The 12,932-nt window shown below is 37.6% G+C and overlaps 1 protein-coding gene across 6 annotated transcripts in view; it reads right to left on the reverse strand.

Annotated features, from left to right (window-relative positions):
* Positions 1 to 1,392: 1,392 nt before the first annotated feature.
* LOC109104447 (plasma membrane calcium-transporting ATPase 2-like) overlaps positions 1,393 to 12,932 on the reverse strand; it is a 107,432-nt gene continuing 95,892 nt past the window's right edge. For 3 of the 6 annotated variants that reach the window (XM_042766307.1, XM_042766304.1, XM_042766305.1), the window contains one exon: positions 1,393 to 4,550. In XM_042766307.1, the coding sequence (XP_042622241.1) occupies positions 4,308 to 4,550 (243 nt within the window). In that variant the 3' untranslated portion in view covers positions 1,393 to 4,307. Of the gene's footprint in view, positions 4,551 to 11,176; positions 11,379 to 12,932 lie in introns of all 6 variants that reach the window. The other 3 variants (XM_042766308.1, XM_042766306.1, XM_042766309.1) reach the window with 2 other exon arrangements.

The following is a 12,932-nucleotide window of genomic DNA, read 5'->3' on the forward strand; positions in this document are numbered from 1 at the left end:
TTCCATAGAAGAAACATGGGTTTCCTGAAGAACCTTTTTTTTTTTTTCTTAGGGGCCATTCACACAATGTGTTTTAGCTTTGAAAAACACGAGACACTGGCAGTGGAATGGAGAAAAATGCAAGGCCTCTTACTTGACTAACTTGAGTACTGCATTTTTATAACGCCGTCTAGCACGTTTACATTCAAAAACAATGGAATTTAGCATAGTGGAACGGGGGAAAAATTGTTCTGTGTGAACGGCCTCTTAGTATAAAGAACATTTTAATCTAAAGAACCTTTTGCAGATTGGAAAGATTCCACATATGTTAACGGTTCTTCATAGAACCATAGATGCCAATAAAGAACCTAATTTTAAGAGTGTATTTCCCATGTGTTAATAAATAAGACAGCTGCGTTTCTGGATTTGTTAAGACTACACATTCATTAACTAATGTAAATAACTAAACCTACCTTGTATAAGATTATTAAACAATGCTCTCTCTCTCAAAGCCCTCAAATAGAGGCAAAGGGTAGCAATAAAGAGAGTAAAGGGAATCAGTGCATATCAGGAAAGGGAGATGGGGACTCGAGTACGACTGTTGCCTACCTTGAAAATGTCTTTCATCTTTGATGGATCATGCATGGATGAGAGGGAGCTGTCTGGATGGAGTTGGTAACCTACACAATAAGGTGACGGAACATCAAAGCTCGTACCACTCTGCAATCAAGCAGTTCAATTGACAGCCACGGCTTATGGCTATAAAAGTAACGAAACGAAGCGTAACTGGTAAAAAGACCAGATTGTTCAAACATACTCTGGCAGTCATTCCCCAATTCCCACACCCCAGTTATTAGGAAATGTAATGGAGTAGTGCTCTCTCATGATGTCTAGACAAGAAATGAGACCCTTTCATCTCCGCAGTACAGAACATTCTTTCTTGAAAACAGCGTTGAGTCAGTGTGTGTTTCCTTTGCAGAGTCTATTGATGTGAGTGTGTCTGTGTCACATTCATTCTGGAAACAAGTAAACATCTGGGGACGCCTCATTCCATATGTAATCATGCAGAACATTGAACACATATATTGAACAATTACAATTTTTTTCCAATGCAGTCCCCCCCCAACCCCAGTGTGGTTTAAGCTACACAGGACACTAAAAATATCAATCGCACCAGGTTGTACATATTGCTTTGAACCACCAATTTGTTAATAAGTAATGCATGCCACATAGATGATATTATGTTTATACAAAAATAACACCAGTGTATATTACTGTGTTTCATATGAATTACAGAAATCGGATGTTCTGGTGACTGCTTTCCCTGCAATCAAATACAATTTGTCATTTCACTCAACATCAGATGTAATTGGATTAAATATATGCAAAATAAGTGGTTAACTTAATGTTATATTCCAGTTTTAAAACGATCTTTTATTTACAGCTGTGGTGTATAATTTCCTCCCGTCCCCAACCAAGCAAACAAGAACTGTCAGACAACATCAGTAGAGTAGTAATGCATTAAAATTCTAAGTTATTGCACGACACCTTGAAGCGATTCTCAGTTTACACAATGCGAGAGAGAAAAACATGTGCAATAACAGAAGGAGCTGTTAAAGGGAACCAGAAAAGAAAATTAAAGACAATGGCTTTGATCGTTTCCCCCTTTTTTCTGCATCCATTATGATCAAGTAATGAAAAAATAAAAATGAAGGGGCATATTTTAGATCCTCATGGGAAGGAAATGTCCAAATAAGGATGAAATCCAGTTATAAGTTATTCCAAATGAACAAGAACAAAGACATAAGTCAGAACTGACTGTACAAAGCAACACTTTGGCAGAATTTATATAAAGCTCTAACTGGAAACCGTCTGACTGCTTCCAAATGAAGTCAAATACATTTTGTATTTTCGTGTAACATACAGTATGTATGCTTAATTTATATCCAGAGCTGCATATGACAAAAATGTTTTCACAAAGACAAATCAAAGTTAAAATGATGACAACACAGAGAATACGTAATGATCTCTATTTTCGATAGCCAACACTTTGCCACTTTAATGGGTGATACAGAAATCTCACAGAAAGAACATAAAAGTTGAAATCCTTTAACATTTCTCGACTTTAGTTCAATAGATTCCAATTAGGTGGCAAATAATATTATTTTAAAGACTTTGCACAGCCAGCACATTAACCTATGGCTGCAGATTTGGAGTACACAATTCAGGATAAGGCCATTAAATTGAGAACTCGACCAGACCCCTTGACTTTAGAGTAAACACAGAACTTTCTCAGCTCGGACATCTAATCTGACACCGCATTTGGTTACAAACACGGCATACATATATAAATACTAAACTGCTTATTTTACTAATTTGTCATGTCACCAAACTCTCTGGCCTATACACCTATATTTATATATTTTTCCAAAATATTAAAAAGTACTTAATATAAAAATACAGAACAATTGTAAAAAAGGAACAAAGCATTGAGTTTTATATGAAATTCATGCATGCTTACCCACAATAACATACCATGTTCCACTTAAGTGAAATAACAAAAATTGCCAGTAGGGGGAAGTGCAGCATCAGCCGACTGCTGTGGAACCTTTCCGTAAACATTAAAGTGGTCCATCCAGGGATTTTTTTCCTTTTTTCTTTAGGCAGTGACTCTCTGTGTGTTTTTAGAATTTGGTTGGAAATATAAAATAAACTGCAAAAATGGGATATAAAAGAACAATCTATAAAATATGGCTCTGAGCAAGTAGAAAAAGGTATAATTTGAGGAATCCATCGAACCTAGATTGGTATGAGAGGAAGGTCGGTCTATGGTAGTAGTATGTTTCGGCTAATAAAAAGCACATGTCGTTGAGGCCGCACTCTTATGAAAACAGTCCAATCTAGTTTGTCACCCAGGTTTCAACAGAGCTCACAGGGTCCAACAGAGGCCCTTGCTGCATGCTATTGTGTGTTTGAGTGTTTTCTTTCTTTTTTTTTTTTTTGTAATAGCAAAAGCATGCTTACTACAGTACGTGCAGTATCCTTACCCTCACAGGCTAAGTTCAGGGATGGGATTTTGGAGCTCTACCAGTGCCGTCTGCTTAACTTGGAGCTTATGTGGAGCACAGCCTTATGTTAGATAACAAGGAGGACACCTAACTGCAGAGCTGAGATGAGAAAAAGACTGGATTTGAAAGTACACACATACAGAATCATTCCTATCGCATTTTTTTTCTGAAAGAGGAAACAAGAAAAAGGAAAATCCTATTCATTAGTCATTATCCCATAAAGATTAGTATTACAATTAACCATTCCCATACAATCAGACACAGATGAACCTAAAGACAGATACATGCACACTATGATGAGGTGCTGTACCTTTGATAAAGTACTTGGTCAATTAGCCAGGCATTTCTTTTGAGGCAGATGAACATTAACAAGAGACTAGAGATGCCCATTGGGTGTGATTTCGATGAGATGATGTGTAAGATGGCCCTCCCTGCCCCCTTAAGAGCCAATCAGGTATTCTTAACTTAGCTATCAAATAAGTTTATTAGTCTTTTATTCTGCTAACGTTCACTATAGCAGCCTTATATCTGTACATATAAAGTGACAGGAAACCCAAAATGAGCCAAACAGCATTGTATGACAACCTCGGAAAACAGAACAAGAATGTAGTGTGTCTGAACTACTTAAAACATCTATTAGATCATAAAATCATTTTAAAAACTAAAAGAACATAGGTAGCTTCACTGCCATGTTTTTCAATCCACCTTAAAACAGAGCAAATCGAAAGATGAAAAAAAAGAGAGCAAAATCTATTCAAACAGCAACTGAGTGCATGAACATAATCGGCTGTATCAGCAAAAAAACAAAACAAAAACTATGTAACAGAGTCCTGGGACAAATAACAAAAATGATTACAGCATTACACAAGACCAGAGACGTGACAATATAAAAATGAGAAAAATCACAACTGTAGAAGAGATAAAAATGCCAGTGACAGGCTGAGAGAGGACATTTGCCACAGCGTTGCCCTCTAGTGTGTAAGTTAGGCCATGCGTCACATGGGCTGCAGCACTGCCGCATGTACTTACAGAGCGCTGCTGTCGCTGACACAGTGCAAGTTGAGAGGGGCAGAGGGGTGGGGAGGATGGAGGAGAGGTGAAAGGGATCGTAGTCGCCCCATCGGCCGCTGTAGGTGCTGTCTCTCAGATGTGCATCAGCAGGGCTCCACCGAAGGAGTGGTGCACAGGTTTTAAAAACACAACAAACAAAACAAAAAAATGATGATTTTGGGGCAGTTGCACTGGAGAATGATGGAAGGGTCACACAGAGAATTCATGGCTGTGAAGAGAGCGGTCCGGGGGTTCACCGCCACCTCCGTTTCTGGAAGAGGAGGGGCGGTGCTCAATCTCTACACAGCCCTCATCTATTGTGGGGACGTGGGGTTCCTCCTCGGAGAGGGGTACAAACTCAGGGTGGGACATGAAGTTATGGATGGAGCTTCTGGATTCTGGCTTCTCTAGGCCCTCGTATAGGGAGCTGCGGAATGCGTTCACCACCTTAATCTGGAGAGAAAAAGACAAGGAGGAATTAGTGGAATCGTATTGTGTGGTTTCTGCTTCAGGGAGGTATGCATTGGATCCGGAGGGGAACAAAAATATGGTCAGTGGTGGGTGATGATTTCATTTCCACAATAGCACTCAAGCTCCTTATGAAATATCAAACAAACAAATAAAAACCAACACAAAAATAACAGCACAGACCGTTGAATAGAGAAACAGGGATAAAATGAAAACAAACCACGAATGTGATGCAATTTTCTATTTGGGGCAAGTGAATGAGGAAATCAGGCACAGCATAAAACCGTAAGTGGGACACATCCATATCAGTCACAAACTTCAAAACATTCCAAACAAGATGACCACAATCACAGAACCACTGCAAGACGAGACGGACATGATGTTTGTTCAATAAGCTATTAAGGAGCCAAAAATGGCAGATGTTCAGCTTCCCTTTTGAGTTTATGAAGGCCTGTCAATAGGGGTGGGCGACACAGCAGTTGGAACACTAAACCGGTAGAAACTGTCAACCGCAGAGTATTCTGTAAAACGCTGCTGCATTGTAAAAAAAAAAACAAAAAAAGGAAGGGAAAAAAAGTGCCAAACCACATTACATTCAACGAGGAAAGGAAAGGAAGTTACTGCTACTAACTTAAGCTTTCATACAAACATTTGTCTTCAACCACAGCAAGAAACAACCCGATTGTGTGAATTACTATAGCAAGTATAAAGAGACATCTGGATTAAATGACTATTTATAGCCAGTAAGTGTCACTAAACTCTACTCTACACTTCATCCACAATGTCAAACTGGGTTTATAAAAAGTTTACTTCAAAATAAAAGCAGTTGCTTTTAATTTATTTATGTTTGAATTAATCAAAGTAATGTTGAGGAGATTTTCATAAATTTTTAATTGATTAATTACTTAATCGCAATGGGCACCAAACATGGCTCAACTCATATAAAAGTGTACATTTTAAAAGATGGCAAATGCCATTTAAAAGTCCCCTTTGTTTTCTCCAAAGGGGAAATGATTTTTAACAACAATTGATTTTTGAACAATCACCTATGGCAAGGGTTCCCAATCCTGGTCCTGGAGAACCCCCAACACTGCACATTTTAGATGTCTCCCTATTCAAACACACCTGATTCAACTCATCAGTGAAGACTCCAAGACCTCAAATGTGTGTGTCAGATAAGAGAGACACCAAAAGCGTGCAGTGTTTGGGGTTCTCCAGGACCAGGATTGGGAACCACTGACCTACGGCATGGCTTTAGAGGTACTCTCATGGACTACTTTCTTTTTCAATTTCATTTTTTGCTTTTAACGCCCACCCCTAGCAGTAGGATTTCATGCTTTTGTAAAAGAGTGAGGTAAGACCAGTGAAGGGGTGAAATCAAGAGAGCATGGAGAAGAGAAGAGATGCTGTCAAATAAGTGAAACAAACACGAATACACACACACACATACACACACACACACACACACACACACACTTCAATATTTCCATTTAAAATATATATATATATATATATATATATATATATATATTTATTGTGGTAAGCACATGGCTGTTTAATGTTTACTTAGGACAAATTCAAACTGTAAAGTGGAAGGAGGATTTTTATTTTTTCAAAATATACTCTTAGGAATACAAGTTGTCAGCTTTAAAATGCATAGCATGTGCATCCAATCCCTCAATACATATGCTCTGGATCTTTCAGAGACTCTCTGCACTGTGTGGTAAAACGTCAGAAACTAATCTTGCTCTCTTGCTATTTTTATGGCTTCAACCTTGAGAACAACCATAAAGACAAATGTGAATTGGTATAACTTGTTTTGCAAGGGTCTGAAGGATTTTCCCCACATGGAGCCCATGGTAACAAACACGTCTGAAGAACCCTCTGCCCTGCCAGCTCAGCCAATCAGCAGTGGCTTAGTCTGTTCAATCCCTGTTTATTTCTCAGGTTTACATTCTTGTACCATGCAGCTATGTTGGTCATGCTTTCTCTCCCGATGTTCTCCTCCAAGCCAGAGAAAACCTTGCATAAAAACCAAGCTGCAATAATTGGTTATTATGGTTATTATTCTAACCATATGGTCGAGCAATAACACTACTACTATTAATATGTATGCATTTAATTAGTTATTTTTTTATTCTCATATAGTCTTATTTGAACCTACCACCTAACACTGCCATAGCCACTGCATATTGACACTAAAAAACACTCTGAACATTTCACATTTCTGTACTAAATAGAAAAACCCAGTTAACATTTTAATGCACTGCTTGGCAGGATATAGCTGGACTACATCTGTCTATTTGTTATTTAAAAAAATATTGACCCTTTAATTTCCTACCAGCTGTCTGTATATTTGGATCGCTCCCATCTTTGGTGAAATGAACACTCTGACCCCATATCTGCCTTGTGTGTGAATACAAACTTTCAGATGTGTAATGCAAAAGCACCAGTGATGCAACCTAAATAAGGATGGCAGGAAAAAAACAAGCTATGACTCATAGTTCCTTCTAGAATATCAATGAAGAGAGATGAAGACCGAGCAGAAGACACAAGGTGTGATGAGGGGGCTGAAAGCATGAGAGAGAGAGTGGGGCTGCAAAGGAAAAGAGTGAGAAAGAAAGACAGAGAAAAGTGTGTGTGTGAAAGCAGTTGTGAAAAGAGGGAGAGGCCTGGTGTTAAAACAAAAGGGAGCCAGCCAGGGGAAGAGAGAAAGGGAAGCATCACTATGACCCCTATTCACTCTGGGGTGCAAAGTACTTTAAGTGAGCCCTCTGGAGGCTGTAGGGCTCATATGTGCATTCGTTACACCATCATCAAATCTATATGTTCCTGTGCTTACAAATTCTCAAAATTCATGTTTATTCATATTTCTAGACCACTAATTATATTTCCTAATTTGATAAATGCATGTTAAACTAAATAAATAAATATTATATATATATATATATATATATATATATATATATATATATATATATATATATATATATATATATATATATATATATATATATATATATTTGCATCATGTACCATCAAAATCTTTTCAAATGTCTTTATGGAGATGGTCCGAAATGAAAGCAAAGGCGAGATACTGAAACTTTTCCTTCATGATATTTGTTGTCATGACATTCAGTGAGCAAATGACGTTTGACATAATCGGGCGACATTTCATGCTAATATGAGTAATTTTATTTATAATTTTTTCCCCCCTCATTTTTGTTATCACTTAGATTATGGCTATTTGATTCTAGCAGTGTCCAGTGTTTCCTATACAAAAGTTTCCAGTTATTTTTGGCGGCCTGTCAGAATATCAAAACTGACCGCCACAAATAGATTTTCAAAAAGGTGGATAAACTGAGGCATTACTTATTTCAAAATTAAAATGCAGCACTGGTGTTTTTATATGTATGTATCTTTGAAAAGAACCGACCGTCTTCAGAAAAGCTTCGATGTCATTTTCATTTATTTTTACCTGTAATGCCTGATAAAGTAGCTTTTTATTTGATTACAGCCGTTACTGGGGAAACCGCTATATCTCCTGCTTCAGCAGCATCTCCTGCTGGTAGAGGATGAATTTGCATTTGCAAGTCTGTGGGGAAACACTGGTGTCTGTCAACAAACATAAACAAAAAGCATGCTTCAGAGCTGTTTTAAGAAGGTGCTTAAGTTTTGAGCCATGTATTATTACTATGAATCAGGCTACTACTACTATTACTATCTTGTGCCCTGCAGTAATCATTTACTCAAACTCTTCTTTTTATGAGATAAAAGGGGTAAAAAAAAAAGAAAATCGGCCAATCTGCCCTGTTTTTTAAATATCTGCATCAGCCAGAGAAAAAACCTTGTCGATGGACCTCTATTGCTGACACCTAAATTCATTGTTTTGTCACTTTTGCATTTGTTATTAATGTATTTTGAATGCAAATGACGCTTTATATATATTTATTTGTTATGCATGTTATGTATGTTTATTAAATACAAGGTTCTTAATGAAGCGATACAATTGCTCACTTTCATTTATAATGATCCTAAATGCAGCATCCCCTTCCCATAGTACCCTTCAAGGGCATAAAAAAAAACCTTTGGATTTCATCCAGAGAAAGGCAGAGAGTCAGACATAGAAGGGAAGAGTTGTGACGTGACTGAAGTACAGAGCATGAGAGTGGAAAAAAACAAAAAAAGGACTGCAAGTGGCCTGCATCTGTCTCTCTGTCTGGTGGTTCATCAGACAGTGCCTTGCAGGTCACCAACATACAAGGCTGTGTGGAGATGCAACAAAATTGTGGGAAACACCAAGGTCATCGAAAATAAATGACTGACCAGAGTAGAACACTGTATCTTGTGGCATTTATCCCCACTCTGTTTTAGCATAGGGATGGGCTCACTGAGTAATTTGATGTCTGCACTAAAACCAGTTTTCAGTCTTCTACTGACTGTGTGTTCAGGTCTAACGCCTCATCCCAAATAGGACTATGGTATTTTTTTTTTTTTTTCATTGCTGACAGCTAAATGGTGTGCAAAGTGACAAAATCGTAACCAATCAGAGCATATTTGATGTATAAATTACAGCTATTTAGAGTTGCATTTTAGCATTTTAGTCTGAAAAGTCTGCACATTATGATAAATAATCATACTGTCAACAACTATGATAAATAACATCATACAGCAGAATTCATGAAACACAAGCAGAATAATTTATGTGCAAAATGTTTGTAAAACCATTCTTGCATAAATTGTAGCAATGAATTGTCACAGTGAAAGTAATTTGAGGCCAAGTATGGTGTCCCATACTAGGAATTTGTGCTCTGCATTTATCACATCCAAATGCACACACATAGCTAGTGAACAGACACACACACACACACCATGAACAGTAGTGGTCAGCCATCTTTGCTGTGGCGCCTGGGAGCAGTTGGGGGTTCGGTGCTTTGCTCAAGGGCACCTCGGTTGTGCTACTGAGTGTGGAAGAGAGTGCTGTACATTCACTCCCCCCACCTACAATTCCTGCTGGTAATGAGACTCAAACCCACAACCTTCGGGTTACAAGTCTCTAACCATTAGGCCACGACTGCCCCTACTTAACAGAAAGATAAAGAGTGACCTAAGAAAAGCAAAAAAAAAAAAAAAAAAAAAAAAAGAAAACCCTGCAGTATAGCCATTAGTGATGGGAAGTCTGGTTCTTTTCCTTGAACTGGTTCTTTCGGACAGTTTGTTTCAATTAACCAGTTCAAAAAATTCATCTGATTCATCGGTACTTTTACGCCCTAATGTAATGACATCATTGGCAATGACATAATGATATCAAGTCTATCGACCCCGGTCCGGGATAAAAAAAATAGACATTCAAATATATAAAGTCAGTAATCATAACTTCAGTCAGTTAAAACATCATAATCATGATCTGAAAAGTTTACAATCAAGTTACAAGTACAGGTAGTGATGTGCATACGAGGATTTACGTCTTGAAGATATAAAATGAATTAATTAGTTGTCATCAGCTCAGAAACCATAATCCACTTACTATACATAATCCATTGCGATTTATTTATTAAACTTATTTTTCGCCAGATTGCCCTTTATTCCTAGGTTTACCCACGCTCATAGCATTAGCACAGAATCCAAATCATCACATTGTTCAAAAGAACCAGTTCGGGTCAGATGAATATACATAAAAAAAAAAAAAAAAAAAAAAAAAAAAAAAAAAAAAAATAAAACCACACTTTCTGATGTTTAACAAAATACTTGAATAGCATGCTTTCATCCTCTTGAAAAATTACACTCATTGCGCAGTATCATCAGCTCATCGGTTCTCTAATCGGACGTGTCCAAAAGAAAAAACGGATGCAACCGGTTCTTGACTCGAGAACGAGAACCGCTAGCAGTGGGCTTGTACATTCACTGCACTCATGCTCAGTCTATCAGCTGCTCTGCTCGTGCACATCCCATCATCGGTTCTCTTTTCACAGCGGTTCAGTCAATGTACTGTTGGAGTAACTGAATAACTAGGGATATTGGTTTATTTTGCATCAGAGGGAGTGTCAAGCACATTTATAAACCGAATAACTTAAGTAATTTGTGTATTAGTGCGTTCTGGAGACACAAATCGATTCAGTGCGATTTGGTGAACTGGTTCGACTGGTTCACAAAGATCCGGTTAAATAAAACGATTCGTTCGTGAACAGGACATCACTAATAGCCATTAACCCCTTTCTCCTAATACAGGAAACTAAATAATTAAATGATGTTTGGCCATCCTGAAAAAAATGGTCCTGGCACTGGTAACTCACTTGCTGACATCAACAAGACTATCCACATTGAAATCACACACAACACACTGATTCAGGCGTCGGAAGGAATGCAAAGTGAATGAGACAGAGAAATAAATAATGAGTATAAGGAGCTTTAGTTGGGAGACTGTGAGGACAGACTGAAATAAAAAAAAGAATGAAGAGAGGAAGAGAGACAGAAAAAGCAGTTTTAAAAGGGTGGTTACAGGTTTACTGCAGGGTAACAGGCAGGTCATGAAAGCATTCAGCACCTTAGCATTCAGCATTGCCATCATGCAACAGCACTGCTAGTTTGCTGGTGTGTTATGTGGCACTCACTGCCTGTAGTAGAAGAGGAAGCAGGGTCGGGCGGCCCAGCAGCCGCAGCAGAGTTGGCGGACAGGGAGGAAGAGGAAATCCCTACATGGGTAGGGCTAGAAACAGTTTTTGCGTCGTTCTGCTGACTGACCACGGAGGGCTGGCGACGCAGGGCCCCAGGCACCGCCGTTTGGCCCGTCTGGAATGTATAAACCACATCCATCTGCAAAGAACAGGGAGAGGACGAGGGGGGGAAAACAGAGGAAGAAAAGGAAACAGAGAAAGACAAAGACCAAGGGCCAAAAGGAGTGGTTAGAGCAGATAAATGTGTTATTTGAAAGAGAAAAATAGAACATCCCCTCACCCCACAAATAAAAAGTTTGGTTAGTACAGAGTCTGGCAGAAGAAGGGCTGGCACAGGAAGATAAAAAGGAAAGTTTTATGTGGCAAACTTTTTTTTCCAGGAGAAAGGAAATGCTGTGAAGATGTCCGTGAAAAGAAAGGGAGTACAAAGGAAACTAGCTCTAAGAAGTACTGATGAGTCTGAATCGTACGTGTGCCAATTATTTCTTTCTTTGTGTACCACTAACCATGCATGACAGATATAAAATAGAAATCCTTGAGGATTTTAAAAGTGGGGTGGTGGGACTTTGGGTGAGAGATAAGCAGCTAATTAGTAGATTAGTGTTTTTGCGGTCACTTCACCAGCTCCTAATCTGGAATAAGAGTGAAGGGGTGGGGACTGTTCGGCCTCTTTTTCATCTGGGCTTGGAGGGGAGTCTGGTAGAATTAGCAGGGGTGGTGATCTGAAACCACAGGGGGTCTGGGCGTATCCAGGGCACATACACATTAAAACTCTCCCTCCCCTTCACACAAGACAAAAGAAGACTTTACAATGAAAATGAAAGTACACTATTTAAGACTGTTGAAATTTAGGATAATATGGGAACAATATAGAAGACTGTAAAATTAGAAAAATGTAAAATATTTTTTTTTTAAATAATAAATTAATTAGATTAGAAAAATACTAGTCTTGCCTACTAAAAATATTTAAAATCTATGATAAAAAAATACATAATATACCAAATAATAATAAAAAAAAAATAAAAATAGTCTTTTATTTATTTAGGGGGTGCTGTTGGCCTACTTGTAATAAAATGAAAGTAAAATACACAAATGTAATGTACTCTCATTATCAAAGATCTGCATTATTGTTTAAATCTAACACGCATGTTTTTGTTAAAAACTAAACAAAATTATAAATCATTTGTTCATAATCTCCGCAGAGGAGAGATTTGGTGTTTCCAAACAAAAGAAAATATATTGGTATCAGCAATTGGCCAAAATGAGTTGAAAAATTGACAAATATCCAGTGGGATATCTGCAAAAATCCAATATCCTGCATTCCTAAATTATATACAATTATTCATACAGTGTAACAAATTAAAATAAATAAATAAATTTTTAATTACTGTTATACTTAGCATGGTCCCAGACGATTACATATTACATTACTAGAACGATCAATTAAAACGGCTGTTTTTTATTTCTTTTCTGTTATCCTCAAAACTACTTTTATAAGAACAAGTCAATTAAAGACGATTAGATAAAGGGATAACAAAATGTTTTCAACGATGCTTTGTAGGCTGTTTATTTCATGTCACGTTCACTTCAAATCTAATTTCTCAAACACATCACTAACTCCAACATATACACCAATAACACCAAAACAAAACAACAAAATTAAAAAATAAAAACAAAAAAAAAAAAAAGAAAA

The sequence above is a fragment of the Cyprinus carpio genome, chromosome A11 (assembly GCF_018340385.1).
Source record: "Cyprinus carpio isolate SPL01 chromosome A11, ASM1834038v1, whole genome shotgun sequence".
In the NCBI taxonomy this organism is placed as follows: domain Eukaryota; kingdom Metazoa; phylum Chordata; class Actinopteri; order Cypriniformes; family Cyprinidae; genus Cyprinus; species Cyprinus carpio.